The following is an 18,953-nucleotide window of genomic DNA, read 5'->3' on the forward strand; positions in this document are numbered from 1 at the left end:
GTCACTCCGACTTTCAAATAAATAAATCTTTTTTAAAAAACTTAAATCGGGACCAGTGCAGCGGCTCAACAGGCTAATCCTCTGCCTGCAGCGCCGGCACCCCGGGTTCTAGTCCCGGTCAGGGCGCCAGATTCTGTCCCAGTCTGTTCCAGTCCAGCTCTCTGCTGTGGCCCAGGAGTGCAGTGGAGGATGGCTCAAGTCCTTGGGCCCTGCACCTGCATGGGAGACCAGGAGAAGCACCTGGCTCTTGGATTTGGATCAGCGCGGATGCGCCGGTCGCAGCACGCCGGCCGCAGCAGCCATTGGGGGATGAACCAGCAGACAAGGAAGACCTTTCTCTCTCTCTCTCTCACTGTCCACTCTGCCCTTCAAAAAAAAAATAAATAAATAAATAACTTAAATCGGGTAGGGGGTGGGGTGCTATGGAGCATCAGGTAAAGCCGTCACCTGCACTGCCAGCATCCCATATGGGCACTGGTTCGAGTTCTGGCTCCTCCACTTCTGATCCAGCTCTTTGCTATGGCCTTGTAAAGCACTAGAAGATGGCCCAACTCCTTGGGACCCTGCATGCATGTGGGAACCCAGAAAAAGCTCCCAGCTTCAGATCAGCCCAGCTCCAGCCATTGCGGCCATTTAGGGAGTGAACCAGCAGATGGAAGACCTCTCTCACTCTGCCTTTCAAATAAATAAATAAATCTTTAAAAACAAAAACACTTAAATCTAGGGGCAGGCATTTTGGCACATAGATTAAGCCACCACCTGAAACGCTGGCATCCCTTATGAGCACTGGTTGGAATCCTGGCTGTTCCACTTCCAATCCCACTCCCTGCTGATGTGCCTGGTAAAGCAGCAGCAGACAGCCCAGCACTTGGGCGCTGACACCCACATGTAAGACCCTGGTGAAGCCCCAGATTCCTGGCTTCTGCCTGGCCCAGTCCCAGGCACTGCAATCACTTTGGGGAGTGAACCAGCAGATTCAAGTTCTCTCTCTCCAACTCTTTCAAATAAATTAATCTTAAAAACAGTAAAATAACTAAAGTTAAAAGACAGGATCCCAGCTCTTATGGCCATTTGGCGAGTGAACCAGCAGATGAAAGATCTCTCACTTACTCAGCTTTCAAATAAATAAATCATAAAAAAAAAAACACTTGGCAGCACCCCAAACAACCACCAAAAAGGGCTAGATGAGTACACTAATAAATATCCATATAGCGGAATACTATGCAACAATGAAAGATGCCTGTGTGACAGCAAGAGAGAAATCTTCAAGATATAACATGTAAAAAGTAAGCTACCAAAAAGTAAATGCAGTGCACAACAGAGGAGGGGGCAAGTTGATGACTATATGTATAGCATTACTAACAGGGGAAGAAAAGAATGATGTGAAAGGAACAAAGATGGAAATGAGACTTCTGAATATTACTTGAAATGTAATCTATATTCAAAAAGACAGGGCCAGCACTGTGGCTCTTTAGGTTAATCCTCTGCCTGCGGTATGTGCATCCCATATGGGCACCAGTTGTAGTCCCAGCTGCTCCTCTTCCAAACCAGCTCTCTGCTGTGGCCTGGGAAAGCAGTGGAAGATGGCCCAAGTGCTTGGGCCCCTGCACCCGCGTGGGTGACCTGGAAAAAGCTTCTGGTTCCTGGTTTTGGATCAGCCCAGCTCAGGCCATTGCGGACATTTGGGGAGTAACTAGCAGAAGACCTTTCTCTCTGTTTCTCCTTCTCACTGTAACTCTACCTCTCAAATAAATAAGATCTTTTTAAAAAATCTTAAAAAAAAAAATACAGAAAAGACATTCCTAAGGGGACCAAGATGCATTTTCTGGTTTCTGACCAGACTTGGCTTTTGCAGCCATTTAGGGGATAAACCAGAAGATGGAAAATTTCTCTAACAATGAGTCTTTCAAATAAATAAATCTCGGGGCGGGGGGGTGGGCGGGGAGGGGTACCAGTATGGTGGCACAACAGATAAAGCCAACAACTGTGACATCAGCATCCCATATAGGCACTGGTTCATGTCTCAGCTGCTCCACTTCTGATCCAGATCCTGCTAATGGCCTGGGAAAAGCAGCAAAAGACGGCTCAACTGTTTGAGTCCCTGTATGCATGTAGGAGAAGCAGATGAAGCTCCTAGCTAAGCATGGGCCATTGAAGCCATCTGGGAAGTCAACCAGCAGATGGAAGATTCTCTCTCCCTAATTCTTTCAGAATAAATAAATCTTAAAAAAAAAAAAAAAAAAAAGAGGGGGGATCTAGTGCTTACAAAAGTTCTTTTTAATTTTTGAAAGGTAGAGCTAGAGAGAGGGAGAGACATAGAAATCTGCTGGTTCACACACCAAATGGTCTCAATGCCCAGAGCTGGGTCAGGCCAAAGCCAGAAGCCTGAAGCTTCATCCCGGGTGTCCCACATGGGTGCAGGGGCCCAGGCACTTGGGCCATATTATGCAGCCATTTTAGTTGCATTAGCAGGGAGCTGGATAGGAAGTGGAGCAGCCGAGACTTGAACCAGTATCCACAGGCAGTGTTGGCATTGCATGGGGATGAGGCTGTGCTTGAGAACTAAAGGAGAAGGAGTGCTCCTTGTGAGGGTAATGAAACATGCTCAGATGTGTGTGTGTGTGTGTGTGTGTGTGTGTGTGATGGACGCACAACTCAATCCACTACAAGTTACTGGATGGTACCTTGTAAATGAGTGAATCCCAAAGTACATTAACTATAGCTTAATAAAACTGCTACATGGAAGCAAAACTAAGTCAACAGCTCCTTTAAGTATTTCATATGACAAAAGGAAGCCTCTGGCTTCTGGTGATTTTTCTTATAAGACTTATTTATTTGAAAGGCAGAGTTACAGAGAACAGAGTGATCTTCCATCTGCTGCTTCATTCCCAAATGGCCACAATAGCCAAAGCTACGCCAATCCGAAGCCAGGAGCCAGGAGCTTCATTCTGGTTTCCCACATGGGTGGCAGAGGTCCAAGGGCTTGGGTCATCCTCCACTGCTTTCCCAGGTGCATTAGCAGAGAGCTGGACCAGAAGTGGAGTAGCCGGGACTAGAACCGGTGCCCATATGGGATGCCAGTTACAAGCAGCAGCTCAACCCATTATGCTACAACACAGGCCTGATTTTTTTTTTTTAATTAGCAAGAGAGTAATGCCACAGATTGAATGTTTGGGTCTCTCAAAATTCTTTTTTTTTTTTTTTTTAAGATTTATTTATTTGAAAGTCAGAGTTACACAGAGAAGAGAGGCAGAGAGAGGGAGAGAGAGAGAGAGAGAGAGAGAGAGAGAGAGAGAGGTCTTCCATCCGATGGTTCACTCCCCAATTGGCCACATCAGCAGGAGCTGTGCTGATCCGAAGCCAGGAGCCTCTTCCAGGTCTCCCACGCGGCTGCAGGGGCCCAAGGACTTGGGCCATCTTCCACTGCTTTCCCAGGCCATAGCAGAGAGCTGGATCGGAAGATGAACTGCCGGGACTAGAACTGGCGCCCATATGGGATGCCAGCACTTCAGGCCAGGGCGTTAACCCACTGCGCCACAGCACCAGCCCCCCTCAAAATCCTTACACTGAGATCATAACCACCAAGGTGATGGGGTAAGAAAGGGGGCCTTAAGGAGGTGGGTCACAGGGGCAACACCCTCATGAAAAGGAGTCATGCCTTTAACGAGGCCCCAAAGAGCTTCCTTGCACCATCTGTCCAGTGTGGACAAACAAAACGACCATCTATGAACCAGGAAGTGAGCCCTCACCAGACAGTGATAGCAGACATGGCAGTGCCTTGACCTTGATCTTACCGATGTCCAGACCAGTGAGAAATAAATTAATGTTGTTTATAAGCCAGTCTATGGCAATGTTAGAGCAGTCCAAATGGACAGGTAACAAACCAGCAAAACAAGTAAATATGCACATTACTGGTAGTAACCAGGTTACAGCTGTGCTTCAGAAGTTACTTTTAAAGCAATGTGTAACTCAGTGTACTTTAGGTCTCTCATCACCAAGGCCACTGCTTTCATTTAAAACCTGGGCTCTTAAAACCATTCCCTGTGAACTTGGACATCAGCAACCTTAAACTAACAGCCATTTTATTAGAAGCCAACCCAATTAAGAAATCCATTCCACGTGCAATTCTTCTTCAACCTGTGTGGATTCCAATCCCCAGCCTTTCCCTTCTTTGCCCAGTCTCCTCCATGCTCTTCCTCATCTTCCGCCAACACAACTTACAAAGCACACACTATGTGCAAAGCACTGTCCCAAGTATTCAAGCCAGAGCAGCTCACTTGAACCTTCTCAACAACTTTCTGAGGTTAAATACTATTATCATTCCCAACATAAAGAAGCCACATCACTTCAAAATACACTCTTGCTAATTTCCCTAATGCATATCCCAGTTTTCTTTCTCTGCATTCACCTAGCAAAACTCCAACCTCAGATTAATCTACTTCTCCATTTTCCCTACAGCTGTGCTTAGGATTCTGAACTGCACCATCTGTCCAATGAGGACAAACAAAACGACCATCTATCTATGAACCAGGAAGTGGGACAAATAATCTTAAAATCTTTGTACATTAACATGCTGTCTCCAACTTAGACAGCCCTCCATGATACGTACCAAACCCATCTGATGGCTTCCCTAGTCAGCTCTCACTCTCTCCTAACAGCCAGTTATCTCGGAACTGCATTCTCCTCACATCTCTAAACTCAGCTCATTTTCAGCAAATAAATCCAAAGGAGGAATGAATCAACCCCAAAAGTTCATTATCTAAACCCATTCCTTTGGTTGCCTAAGAAAACTGCTCTTCTATCTAAGGCTAATCCATCTACCTATTGTCTCCAATCTTGAGAATTATCTATGTTCACACATCACCTTTGCACATACATTAAGACCTTCCTATTGGTGTTCAAAAATTCTCAAGCTTGCCCATCAAACACAGACATACACAGACCAACCCTGCCCTATCTCCCTTCTAGTCCCAGGAAACTCCTTAAAACTACAAGTACTGTTGGCCGTTGCCGCGGCTCACTAGGCTAATCCTCCACCTTGCAGTGCCGGCACACCGGGTTCTAGTCCCGGTCGGGGCACCGGATTCTGTCCCGGTTGCCCCTCTTCCAGGCCAGCTCTCTGCTGTGGCCTAGGAGGGCAGTGGAGGATGGCCCAAGTGCTTGGGTCCTGTACCCGCATGGGAGACGGGAGGGGGGGGGGGGGAGCACCTGGCTCCTGGCTTCAGATCAGTGCAGCGTGCCAGCCGTAGCGGCCATTGCGGGGTGAACCAACGGAAAAGGAAGACCTTTCTCTCTAACTCTGCCTGTAAAAAAAAAAAAAAAAAAAAAAAAGTACAAGTACTGTCAAAAATGAAGTCTCCAAGGAGTCAGCGCTGGGTCGAGAGGGTAAAGCCATCGCCTGTGACACCAGCATCCCCTATGGGCGCCAGTTCATGTCCCAGCTGCTACACTTCTGACCCAGCTCGCTGATGTGCCTGGGAATGTAGCAGAAGATGGCAAGTGCTTGGGCCCTGCCACCCACAAGGGAGATCTGAGGCTTCGGCCCAGCCTAGCAGCAGCCATTGCGGCCACTTGCGTAGTGAACTAGAGGATGGAAGATCAATTTGTCTCTTCCTCTCTAACTTTGCCTTGCAAATAAGTAAATCTTTCTCTATAAAGGAAAAAAAAAATGAAATCTCCACTACTTCTCTGTCACTTCCCGAACGAGCACAACATGACAAGTTCTCAGCAAGACTTCTCACTCAGCCCCTCCCCACAACACACTGCTGACAGCACCTCCTCCCCACCCAGCGTCCAGAAACGCCTCTGCTGGCTTTCTCCTGCTCATGCTCTTCTACCAGTTACCCTTCTGCCACCTAGTCCCAAAGTGTGGTGCTCAGCGGCAGCCTCTTAGCTCATTTACATTCACCTGCAGACCTCAGGCAGTCTCGCCTTTTTTTTAAATGTTTGAAGCACAGGACAGAAAACTCACCCACTCTCAAGGTAATCTATTTTTTTTAATTTACTCATTTGAGAGGCAGAGTTACAGAGAGAGGGAGAGGCAAAGAGAAAGGTCTTCCATCTGCTGGTTCACTGGCCAAATGGCCAGAATGGCCAGAGCTGGGCTGATCTGCAGCGAAGAGCTTCTTCTAGGTCTCCCACACGAGTGCAGGGGCCCAAGCACTTGGGCCATCTTCTACTGCTTTTACAGGCCATTAGCAGGGAGCTGGATCAGAAGTGGAACACCTAGGACACGAACCAGTGCCCAGATAGGATGCCAGCACTGCAGGCGGAGACTTAACCTACTACATTACAGCACTGGCCCCAAGGTAACCTCTATTAATATTCCGAACAATTCTTCCAAAGTATTAAAAAAAAACAAAAATGCAAACACTTATACTCAAAAAATTGCACTAAGCAATGTCTACTCCTTAGAAGAACTAGTACTAATTTCACAAGACACGGGAACTGAGACATTAGGCAGTTAAGGGACCTGACACTTTCTGAGTGGCATGTCTAGAACTAAGATTGGTCTATTTAGCTCCAAAGCCCTGGCTCTCTCCCTGTCCTGCCTTCCTATTTGTTTAATGGCTGAACTACACATGCTTCCTTTCAGCTCCCTGAAAATATAGAGTGCCCTTTCTTTCCATACCTGAGACTGTAGACAACACAAAACCAAGTGGAAACAGGCTACCTCTAAAGCAAATGAATTTTTAAAGACTTCTGACTAGTTAAACTTTTAGAAGTTTATTATTAATAAGAACTACAATCCCCATAGTCCTAATTTTTCTACAGGAAACATGGAAGTTTTATTGAATAAATAACACAATAGCATTTCACTGTGCAAAGTCATTTTCACATAAATCATCTAAGTCTCACAATAACCTGTAAAATATTATCACGTTTCACATGTGACAATCCTGAAGTCTAGAAAAGAAACACTGCTGCACTCAGTCACACTCCAAGCCCTGGGACCCAGGCCTGGTGCTCTCATTGCCTCACATTCTATTTTCAGTGGAGGACATCTGAAAAGTCCTAATTAAGCACGTGAGGTAACAGATACCTGAGTTACCATGACATGCATGCTTTACTGTATACTGGGTCTGCATGACTGTTTAAATTTTTTTTATTTATTTTTTAAAGATTTGAAAGGCAGAGTTACAGAGAGGGAGAGGCAGAGAGAGAGAGATCTTCCATCCACTGGTTCACTCCTCAGTTAGGCCAGGCCAAAGCCAAGAGCTTCTTCTGGGTCTCCCACGTGGGTGGCAGAAGCCCAAGCACTTGGGCCAACTTCCACTTTTTTCCACAGCCATTTAGCAGGGAGCTGGATCAGAAATGGAGCAGCTGGGACTTAAACCAGCGCCCACATGGGATGCCAGCATGACAGGCAGCAGCTTAACTCATCATGCCACAGCGCTGGCCCCAAGTTGTTTTATTTACTTGACAGTCAAGGGTAGAGAAGGAGGGGGCGCGGGGGGGCGGGGGGGGCAATCTCCCACCTGCTGGTTTACTCCCCAGATGCCTGCAGTAGCCAGAGCTGGGCCAGGCCAAATGAATCCAGGAGGAAAGTGAGGACCTGAATTAATAAGTGGCCTGAAAAATGCAGGGAAACTACAAATGAGTTACTTATTAGATTCAGATGGTGAAAGACAAGACTGTGAAGAGTGATGTAAACAACTGAGTAGACAAAGAGGGACATACTCAGATAACAGAGGCGGGAATACAGAAAGGTAGGGAGAGCTGGTGACACAGGTGCTGCAAGGAAGTCAGACCCTTCCAGCTCTCTGGTCTGGAGCCTCAAGACGTAACAGAGCAGTGAGTGTTATCCAGGCTAGGCACTTAACACATTATTTAGTTGTCAACAGACACATCATTTTGGAGGTTTGGAGATCCCTTGTACATCTGGGGAGTGACTAGTATCTGGAGAAAAGAAGCATGGAAATAATCATAAGAATTGTTTTGGGGGCCGGCGCCGCGGCTCACTAGGCTAATGCTCCGCCTTGCGGCGCCGGCACACCAGGTTCTAGTCCCGGTCAGGGTGCCGGATTCTGTCCCGGTTGCCCCTCTTCCAGGCCAGCTCTCTGCTGTGGCCCGGGAGTGCAGTGGAGGATGGCCCAAGTGCTTGGGCCCTGCACCCCATGGGAGACCAGGAGAAGTACCTGGCTCCTGCCATCGGATCAGCGCGGTGCGCCAGCCGTGGCGGCCATTGGAGGGTGAACCAACGGCAAAAGGAAGACCTTTCTCTCTGTCTCTCTCTCTCACTGTCCACTCTGCCTGTCAAAAAAATAAATAAATAAATAAAAATTAAAAAAAAAAAAAAAGAATTGTTTTGGGAAGACTCTTGGTTTGGTCTGAGAATCCAAAGTCAAGTATTCTCTAAGTTTCCAGATTTCCTAATCCAGATGGCCACTGATTACAAAAACAACAAAAATATTTGTTCAAGATTCAGGAGATAGGTAAAGGTAAGCAATTAAATTTGAACAGACTGTTCATTAAGCCCAGCAAAGCCCAAACAGCAGAGCCAGTGCTGTGGTTAAAGCCCCAGCCTGCAGCACCGACATCCCAAATAGGTGCTGGTTCGAGTTCTGGCTGCTCCACTTCTGACCCAGCTCACTGCTAATGCACCTGGGAAAGCAGCAGAGGGTGGCCCAAGTCTTTGGGCCCCTGCACCCACGTGGGAGACCCAGAAGAAACTCCTGGCTCCTGGCTTCACATCGGCCCAGCTCCCGCCATTGCAGTGGTTTGGGGAATGAAGGAGTAAAGCAGCAGATTAAAGACCTCTCTCTCTCTGTATCTCTCTGTAACTCTTTCAAAAAAAAAAAAAAAAAAAAAAAAGTCCAAGCAGTACCAAATAATAAAGACAATGTAAAGATCAGGAACCTCTGGAGAGCACTATAAATTTCAATTCCCTGTCTGACCTAGGTAATTATTCATCTGTATTTTTCAGCACCATCAGTTTTCAAAGCACTTGCACATGCACCTTCCCCTTAGGTACAAGATGGAGAGGACAGATACAGGCTCAATTGGCCTGGGGGGAAATTGAGGGTCTAACAATTCAAAACATTTACCCTGTTTCTTCCAAGCAGTCAGGGCAAGGCTGGGAGTCAGGCACGTGGTGCAGTCTCCTGGTGCCAGGCTGCAGCTTCCTGTCTCTCCTTCACATGCTTCCATTACAGTCAGGAACTGACCTCACTGCAATCACTCACAAGTACCTCTTCCTTCTGCAGGCTCACTCCTTGAATCGTCAAAAACTCCCTTTGTAACCCTAGCACTTAGCAAAAGGATAGCACACAGAAGGTGTGCACTGCTTGGGTTAACTGAACACACTGAAGCTAAACAACCTCTGGTTTCATTTTATACAACACAAAGATGAAATGACAAACTCAATTCAGTGACTACGCTGAAATTTAAGTTCTTACATGTTGTTTCAGAGCCTGTTTCGTCATGTGGCATAAAAACTGTTTCAACACTTACATTTAGGGCCCCACTGTGGCACAGGGAGTTAAGCCACGCCCGTATCTGACTTCCTATCCAGCCCCTCCTAATGTGCCTGGGTTACCTGTGATGGGAAGAAGAATGGAATTTTTCCATTGGGCAGAGGATGGCCCAAACCCTTGGGTCCCTGCCGCTCACGTGGGAGACCCAGATGGAGTTCCTGGCTCCTGTCTTCAGCCTGGCTGAGCCCATGCTGTGTGGCCATTGGGAAAGTGAGACACCAGATGAAAGATTTCTGTCTTTCCCTCTCTCTCTGTTGCTTTGCCTTTCAAATAAATCTTTTTTTAAGAAGTGCATTTAAGAGACTGAAAATAGGGGGCCAGTGCTATGGAGTAATAGGTTAAGCCTCCACCTGAGGTGCCAGCATCCTACATGGCTGCTGGCTGGAGTGCTTTTCTTCTAATCCAGGTCTCTGCTTAATGGCCTAGGAAAGCAGCAGAAGTTGGCCCAAGCACTTGGGCCCCTGCACCCGCATGGGAGACCTGAAGAAGCTCCTGGCTTCAGACTCTCTCAGCTCCCACCAGTATAGCCAATTAGGGAGTGGATGGAAGATCTTTGTTTCTTAACTCTACCTCTCAAATAAATAAATAAAATCTTTAAAAAATAGAAAATAAAGAAACTGAAAATAGAAAATGAAATGAGTGTAAAAGTAACAGCAATATATACACAATCCTTTAATTTTCAATCCCTCCCAGAAGGCAGTAAGGTAAAGTAACACAGAATTTTACTTACACATTATTAACCAACAAAAGTAACTCTTACCATAAAAAGTTAATTCACACAGGGAGCAGTTATTCAGTCTAGCAGCTGGGACTCCACTTCCCTCCAATGCAGGCCATGGGAGGCAGCAGTGGAGGCTCAGTAACTGGGTTCTTACCATCCATGTGGGAGCCCTGGATTGAGTTTCCACCTCCCAGCTTCAGCCCTAAGCTACTGCTGGTAATGGGGACTGAACCAGTGAATGTGTTCATGCTGTTTTTCTTCATCTTTCATATACATAATTTTTTTTTATTTGTCAGGCAGAGTTAGTGAGAGAGAGAGACAGAGTTATAGACAGTGAGAGAGAGACAGAAAGGTCTTCCTTCTGTTGGTTCACTCCCCAAATGGCCGCTATGGCTAGTGCTGCACTGATCTGAAGCCAGGAGCCGGGTGCTTCCTCCAGGTCTCCCATGTGGGTGCAGGGACCCAAGCACTTGGGCCATCCTCCACTGCCCTCCTAGGCCACAGCAGAGAGCTGGACTGGAAGAGGAACAACCGGGACTAGTACCCGGCACCCCAACAGGGACTAGAACACAGTGCCAACGCCGCAGGCAGAGGATTAGCCAAGTGAGCCACGGCTCCAGCCATCATATACATAAATTTTTTAACTCATGATTTCCTGTGAGTTCCCTACACTAAAACTGTCCCTCCTCCTACTGATATACAAGTCAAATTGCATTCCAATTAAGGATTTCTATCCCGGACTGGTGTTGTAGCTTGAGTTAAGCAGTCACCTTCAACTCTGGCTGCTTCATTTCCAACCCCGCCTCCTGCTAACTCCACTGGAAAGGCAGAGGAATGTGGCCCAAGTGCTTAGGCTGCTGCCACCCACGTGGGAGAACCAGATGAAGCCCCTAGCTCCTACCTTCAGAGAGGCCCAGCCCTAGCCGCTGGGGCCATTTGGGGAGTGAACCAGCCAATGGAAGATCTCTGTCTGTCCCTCTCTTTCTGTAACCTTTTCAAATAAATAATTTTTTTAAAGATGTATTCATTTATTTGAAAGGCAAAGTTAAGAGAGGAAAAGGTCTTCCATCCACTGGTTTACTCGCCAAATGGCCACAGCTGGGCCGATCCGAAGTCAAGAGCAAGGAACTTCTTCCGGGTCTCCCATGTGGGTGCAGGGGCCTAAGGAGTTGGGCTATCTTCTATTGCTTTCTCAGACCATAGAAGAGAGCCAAATCGGAAGTTGAGCAGCTGGGACTCGAACCGGTGGCCACATGGGATGCCAGCATTGCAGGCAGCGGCTTTACCCCCTACACTGCAGCACTGGCTCCTAAATAAGTAAAACTTTAAAAAATTTAAAATGTTAAAAAGAAAATTCATACCAGAGAAAAAAGTTTCTAAACCTCAACCAAAACCAAACTTTTAGACTTAAATCAATGTTTCTTAATCTTTTTATCATTATTGCCCCTTAGGGAATATTTTCAGACTTTCTCCCCTCCCTTGTGAAATTTTAAGACAGGATGCACTGTTATACCATACAAGTATCTGTGCTCAACACATGAAAGGAGTATGGGGGCCAGCACTGCTATAGTTAAGCTGCATTCCGTATCAGAGTGCCTTCCTGATTTGAATCCCAGCTTCTCTGCTTCCAATGCAGCTTCCTGCTAATGCGTATCCTACGAGGCAGCCGGTCATGGCTCAAGAAACTGGGTCCCTGCCACCCACAAGGGAGGACCCAGATGGAATTCCAGGCTCCCAGCTGCAGCGTCCAGAGCTGGGCCAGGGTGTAGACATTTGAGAAGTTAACCAGGGAATGAAGATGTCTGAATCTCTTTCTCTCCCAGTCTGCCTTCAAATGAAATGAAAATGTTTTTAATTTAAAAAAAAAAAAGTGTTGATTTTTTTTTTCACCACCACGCTCAGAACCACTGCTTACTCCCTTGGGAATGACATCACTCACTGAGAACACATTATTTACTTAGTGTTTACTGAGTGGCAGCTATAGGACAGGCTGAGATATTCAGGACGAAAAAACTTGAGAACAGTAACATCATTCAGTTTTGTTGTTTACTAATTTTGACCCACAGAACCAAAACAAAATAGACTTGAAGACAGACTTTCTTCCTAGCATTTGTACCTGCAAAGGGCCTCACGTAAGGAATACACTCAATAAACACTGGATGAAAGGACAGAAATTGCTGGAATTCTAGACATGATAGTTGCACTGCTTCTAAATGTCACATAGCAAGATGAGACCCTTTACAGCAGGTCACAGAAATCTAAGCTTCATATTTCAAATCTCAAATAATTCAAAATCCAACTCACTACAACCCTGAAATCTGGAATTGTTTGCAGTCAATTTTCAGGAAGACAAAACCACCTTGAACTAAAACAAACAACTCCTATTCAGTAATTTTTAACATTTCTGGTTCACTAAAGGTTTTGAGAATCTGATAAGAAGCTTTGCCCTATTTCCCCGGGAAAACACATACAACTGTAGCATTCACAGAATTTCTAAACCCAATCTACTGACTTCAGTTTAAAAATTTCCCCGCTGGGGCAAGCACTACAGCAGAGAGGGTTAAGCCAGCTTCAGTGCTGGCAGCCCCACTTCTGATCCAGCTCCCTGTTAACGTGCCTGAGAAAACAGCGGAAGATGGCCCATGTCCCTGGTTCCCTGCACCCACGTGGGAGACCTGGATGAAGCTAGCCCTGGCCTTTGTGGCCATTTGGGAAGCAAACCAGCAGATCTATCTCTTACTCCACCTTTCAAATAAATAAAATAAATCTTAAAATAAAAAGGAGAGAGGGAGAAAGAACTTCTCCATTCAAACAATATGTAAACAAACGCAACACTTTAAGTTTAAAAATAAGTTAATGAGGCTGGAGATGTGGGTTTAACCACTACCTGAAATGCCAGCATCTCATTATCACAGTACCGGTTCCAGGCCTGGCTGCTCTGTTTCTGATCCAGCTTCCTGCTAAAGGTGCCTGGGCAGACAGAAGGTGGCCCAAGTGCTTGGGCCCCTGCCACCCATGTGGGAGACTGGGGTGAGTCCAAATGTAACTGATGTGGCCATTAGTTGTTGTGGCCATTTGGGGAATGGATCAGCAGAAGATCAATCTCTGCCTATCTCACAAATTTCTAAAAACTTTAAGCATCTAAGGCATTTTTTAATGCCAATTTTCTAGTTTAAGGAAAGAATTTCTAGTTTAAGCTTAAGAATATATAAAGCAGAAACATCCTTTTTGGTAACACCCTGTACTGTACTTACCCTAGTTGCATTCTTATATGCCAGAAGTTCCAAGACTTAAAGAGAAATAACCCAATTTGTAAATATATTTGTAATACTTAAAACTTTAAGATTCACTAGATTACTTTAAATACTATACTATGCTACTGAAATAAATTGTAGTCTTTCCCACTTTGATTAAAGAAATATCAATTTGCGTGGTGTCTTCTATCAGTGGCACTGGTCACTATATTGATTAAATGGAATAAACACAAGAACAAGCATAGTCTCTGAGCATAAAACCCTTTAAGCCTACAGTAGTCTCTGAAGGATACCACTTCCTCTGCTCACTAGTTACATAAAAGGTATGCTGGGATAAAAGGGGGAAATTTGCAGGGACAGAAAGTAATATCGGGCCCAAAGTGACACAGTAGGACAAGCATGAGGCAAGCAGCCGTAAGTCACCACTTGGGATGCTCCCACCCCATATTAGAGTGCCTGGCTTCAAGTCCTGCTTCTGCTTGCAATTTCAGGTTCCTGCTAATACACATCCTGGGAGACAGATGATGGCTCAAGTACCTGGTTTTTTCCCACTCAGGTAAGAGACCTGGGTTGAGCTGCTTCAGCCTGGCCCAGCCCTGAGTGTTGCAGACATCTGGAGAATAAACCAGAAGGTGGGAAACCTCTGGTCTCTAGCCTCTCAGTCTTTCAAATTGAAATGACCAAAAAAAAAAGGAAGAAGGAATCCTTAAATGCCACTGTCACTGATCGGAGCCCGGAGTGAGCATCAGATCCCGAGGGCCTAAGCACCTGTGTTTTATAAAAGCCAGCAAGGAAAACCACTGGCAAAAATGTGAAATGTGTACACAGAAACAGAAAAATCCAGGATCACAGTAAGTTTAGACTCACCCTAACAGGTAAGCTGACGCCAGACCACCTGCTTACTGGTGAACTGAACCTGCTGTTCGGCAAAAGGAAAGCGGGACCATGATTCAAGTATGTCAAAGTGATTGTTTAAACACTGTAGATGACAGGTACGTTAAAGTCGGTAAAAGAATAAGAATGAACAAATCCCATCTCCCAAACAACGCCGAACAAATACCACACACAAATCAGAGCAAAAAACTAGACAAAACCCATGCTCGGTTCTTCAGCTAGTGGCTCCCCGTGACTGGAAAGCTCGAGCGGGGCCTCTGGAGAGCTGGGCAGGTTCCTTATCTTGCTCTAGGCGCTGGTTTAACCAGTGTGGCCAGTCGGTGAAAATTCATCTCACCTTCCACAGGTTTATTAGTCTCCAACAGAAAATGTTCATGAAGCCAAAAAAGGTAAGGCTTGTTTTTTTTTTAAATCGAAGTAAAATCAATTTCATGGCTCAGCAATTACCTAAAATGCTCTCGTTTTGATTTCAGATAAGATTAGCTTATATATTCCAACATTCATGACCAGCCCAAATTTAAAGTTTTGCTTTTAAATATCTTAAGAGTATCCATATAATCACAGAGATAGATATCAAGTTAAAACAATAAAGCTGAAGCAGTCAATATATTTTGGCTAAAGTTTGGAATATGTAAATAACGAAATAAGTAAATTGAAACCTAATACTAACAAGCACAATTGCCTTGGCTCAGGAGAACAGCACTTCCTGCGCCCTCGACAAAGTGATACAGGAGGGAGAGGGTGACCGTCCCAGGCATTACAACCCACAACCCGAAGGCTGAGTTGACAGGGACAGTTACTAGTGTATAAAAACCTAACGGGGTAGGCATTATGTGCTGAAGGTTAAGCCTCTGCTTGGGACGCCCACATCCCAAACCTGGATGGCGCACCAGCTCCTCCACTTCAGATTCAGCTTCCTGCTAATGCACCTGGGAGGCAAGAACAGTCCAAGTACTTGGGTTCCTGCCACCTACGTGGGAGACCTGCATTGAGTCCTAGCTGTTAGCTCTGGCCTGGCGCAGCCCTGGATGTTGCAGACATATGGGGAGTGAACCAGCAGATGGAAGATCTCTTTGCCTTTCTAATAAATCTTTCTTTAAAATGTGACAAAAGAAAAAATATACAGGCTAATCCCCAAAGCCAAAATGTAAAGCAAGCAAAATCCCAGCCCTCTCTCTCCACGTCCTGGAGGTGCCTACGAAAGGGGGCGGGGCAGATTTCCCTATGTGGCTGTGAAGTCAGCAAGTACAGCTCAGAATTAGCTAGCATCTGGACCTTGGCCAGGCCTTGGAAAGTATAGCGAGCACCTCCTGAGGCAAAATACGCACCACAGATGGCTTCAATTACCTGCCATCAAAGAACTTCAAACTGTCTAAATTATGTAAGTACCATCACATTTCAACAAATTCTTCAGGTTATCGTCATCAAAACTAGCCACGGAAAAGCAGCATGTTAACCTGTTTCAGTATACACATTTAGAGCTAATACATATTTGAAAAAACAAAAAGGTACTTTCTCACCGTAACTTCTCACTGCTGTGACTCAGAGCACTAAATGCTAACTGTGTTTGTTTCTGAAGTTCTAGTTTCCGAGTTTTATCCATACAGAAAAGTCTCAAAAACTACAAGCCAAAATGTCCACTCAGGTATACGTTTTCTTCATTTTCCTTTTTTTTTCCTAAAATGTCTACAGTGTTACTTTTGTCCCAAAGGCAAAAAGACCTAAAGAAAAATGCTTAACACCAAGATTCCAAAGTGTAAAGCATTTAAAAAAAAGTTGAATACTTTCTAAAATCTAAGATACTTCTACTTCGCTTTTTCATCACAAGAACAAAACAGAGTTTCACACACAGCCTGCTCGGGTCAGCACAGCTCAGTCCTTACACAGGGCCCAGGCCCCTTTCGGTGGGAAAACAACATACTGTAGACACGCTGGGCGTTTCCATCAAGGTGAGCTGTAGTTCTCGACTTTTATCAGGAGTCCACCAACAGTAACATCTGCTAAGTTTCCCTAAACCTTCGATTTTTTTAAGAATGAAACTTTTTTGCCTATCTTGGTGAATTTGGAAAGCTTTCTGAAAATCAAAACAAAACTTCAAGATACTTTTGCGTCTGACTCAAGACAGCTGTCTGAGGTTCCCACACCGGGATAAAGCGCTTCAGGGACCACCTTACAGCCATGACTTACAGAACACCCATTCCCCTGCCTCAGCTCCCACGCCTGCGTCTGGCTTTCAAAACACCCATCTGTAGATGGATAGATACATGATACACAGAGCGAAAGGTTCACTATAGGATGAGAAGTGTGCACACACGTACACACCCACTGGCATTTTTTTCACCTTTTTATGTGAAAATTCTGGATACTGGGGTGAAATACAATCCTTTTCAAAAGCAGAACACAAAACAAATATTTTTCACAGCTTCACCCTACCTAAAGCTTTGAGGTCCTACGTCAAAAGCCCTCACTTCTCCAGCACCTCACAAAAAAAGCTCTTAAGACGGCCAAAACCTCGAGAACCGTCAGAACCGATCAAATTTAGAGCGATACTAAAAAAATAAGCTGTCGCCCAAACCAAGTTGAACTAAAAAGTCATTTTGTAGGGTTCCTGAGAACTTTGTCGACTTTACTTCGTAACTTTTTTTCCTCATTACCATTTCACCGAATTGTTAATTCCAAATAGTACGTCTTTAAAACAAACAAAATTCCCCAGCAAACAGGATCTGTGGACCCTCCCTCCCAGGTCCAAAATAACCCGAGAAGTTGGGGGTGCTGGTGGTTCCAGGTGCGGCTGTTCACAACCGGGTGGTCCCCAGGCTGGAATCGCGCCTGAGGTCTACACCGGTTAAACGCGCAGGGAGAGGCGAGGAGGGCGTCGCGAGGAAGAGAGGAGGAGAAATCCAACACTCTGAACGCCGAGGGCCAGGAAAGCCCTGGGCCGCGCGCAGCAGGGCCACCAACTCCACCGCGCCTCGGGGGCCAGGGGTGTGCTCCCGGGCGCGCGGCTCCGGCGGGAGCAGCGCAGGTGCGCGGGCCGGGGGGGAGCCGCGCGCCCACCTGGAGCCCACCTGGCGCCCCGGGCCCGCGCCGCCGCCCCCCGCCCCGCCAGCCGCGCCCGCACCTCTCGGTCCTTGAGACCCAGCAAGAGCACCTCCTCCATCAGGGTCAGCCGGGTTTCCTTGGAGTCGCCCTTGTCGTCGTCGTCCTGCTCGTCGCGGCGGCTCTGCGCGTCGTCCTCGCCGCTGCCGCCGCCGCCGCCCGCCGCCCTCTCCTTGTCGGCGGCGTTGCGGGAGGCCTCGGTGCGCCGCTGCACCAGGCCCGAGCTGCGCTGGGTCAGCGAGGTCATGGCTCCGGCCGAAGCGCCGCGCGAGCCGAAGAGGGACGCGGGTCCGACCGGGTCGCCCTCCTCCTCCCCCCGCGGCCCCTGACCCGGGCTTCCGTGTTAGATCCGGATGCTGGGGCGACGTCCGTCGGCTGCGGGGCCGGGGGCGGTCATGGGGAATTAGGCTGAGCTTCGGCGAGGAGAAAGAGGGGCGCTTTCCTGCCTGCGGCCGCGGCCCCTAAAACTGCCCAAGCTCCGAAGCGGAGGCGGCGGCGGCGGCGGCGGCGGCGCCTTTCCAATATGGCGTCGCCGGCTGACGTCACCGGAGGATGTGGCAGAGTCGGCGCAGCGAGGGCCCGGAAGGCGCCGGAAGCAGCGGATGGGATCGGCTGCCGCCGCCGCCCACCGGCTCCCCGGCTTCGGGTGCCGGCCTTTTTTTCCGCGTGCCCTCCGGCCCCGGCCTGAGGCCTCGGGCCGGTGACGTGTCCGCGTCACGTTCGCCCCAACTTTCGTCCCTTACGATCCGGGATGGAGCCAGCGCGTCGGCGAGCGTGCGCGCGCGCGAGTCTGGAGAGCTGAGGCCGCGCAGGGGTGGACCCCGCCGAGCCTCGAGCTGTGCCCGCCGCACCTCGGTCCGCGGAGGGCCCGGGCCGCCGGGACCCCGTCTGGACTGGCAGGAGGGACTGTGCTCGCCGCCGCTGGGGCGCGAGAGGGCGCGCCCGGACGCCCTGATGCCTGGGGAGGAGCGGCTGCGCCTTCTGGGGGCAGCCGGGCTGGGACGCAGGGACTAGTTTAATGTGCAAAACTTTCCTCTCCCACTCCGACTTGCGCTGCGCGGTGGCCGGAGTGCCCCGCACAGCTAGTGGCGCGCACGGCCGCACGCGCGACCTTTACGGTCTTTTTATGGAGACAATAAACCTGTTGGGTTTCGTGCCACGTCTCTGCCCGCGTAATGACTAGGTTTCAATCCTCTTGGCGTGCTGCACAGTTTTGTGCAAATTACGTTAAAGGTTAGCTGTCACACTGCGAGAGGTAGGGCGGGGGCGGAAGGGTGGCGTGTGTAAAGTACCACGTTGTTGTGCGCCATCCAGTATTAGGATCAACAGTGACCACAGGCTGGAGCTGTGCTTTGGTTAGGGTCTTCCCCCTCCATGAACCCGGCATCCCGACCTGCAGTAGCCCCAGAACGCGATGCAGGCCCGGGGCACAAGGTCAGTGCCAAGTCCTCCCCTCTTTGCTGGCCGCCCAAAGGTCAACTTCTCAACCAGGTTCTCCCACTCACATCC

General features: G+C 47.8%; 1 protein-coding gene across 2 annotated transcripts in view; it reads right to left on the reverse strand.

Moving 5' to 3' along the window:
* GOLPH3 (golgi phosphoprotein 3) overlaps window positions 1-18,336 on the reverse strand; it is a 69,178-nt gene extending 50,842 nt beyond the window's left edge. The window contains exon 1 of one of the 2 annotated variants that reach the window (XM_089312680.1): window positions 17,467-18,336. In XM_089312680.1, coding sequence (XP_089168806.1) covers window positions 17,467-17,691 — 225 coding nt within the window. In that variant the 5' untranslated portion in view covers window positions 17,692-18,336. The remainder of the gene's footprint in view (window positions 1-17,466) is intronic. The other variant, XM_002714100.5, reaches the window with a different exon arrangement.
* Window positions 18,337-18,953: the final 617 nt, after the last annotated feature.

Source organism: Oryctolagus cuniculus, chromosome 14, assembly GCF_051225735.1.
Source record: "Oryctolagus cuniculus isolate XC-2025 breed Fujian yellow rabbit chromosome 14, ASM5122573v1, whole genome shotgun sequence".
NCBI lineage: Eukaryota > Metazoa > Chordata > Mammalia > Lagomorpha > Leporidae > Oryctolagus > Oryctolagus cuniculus.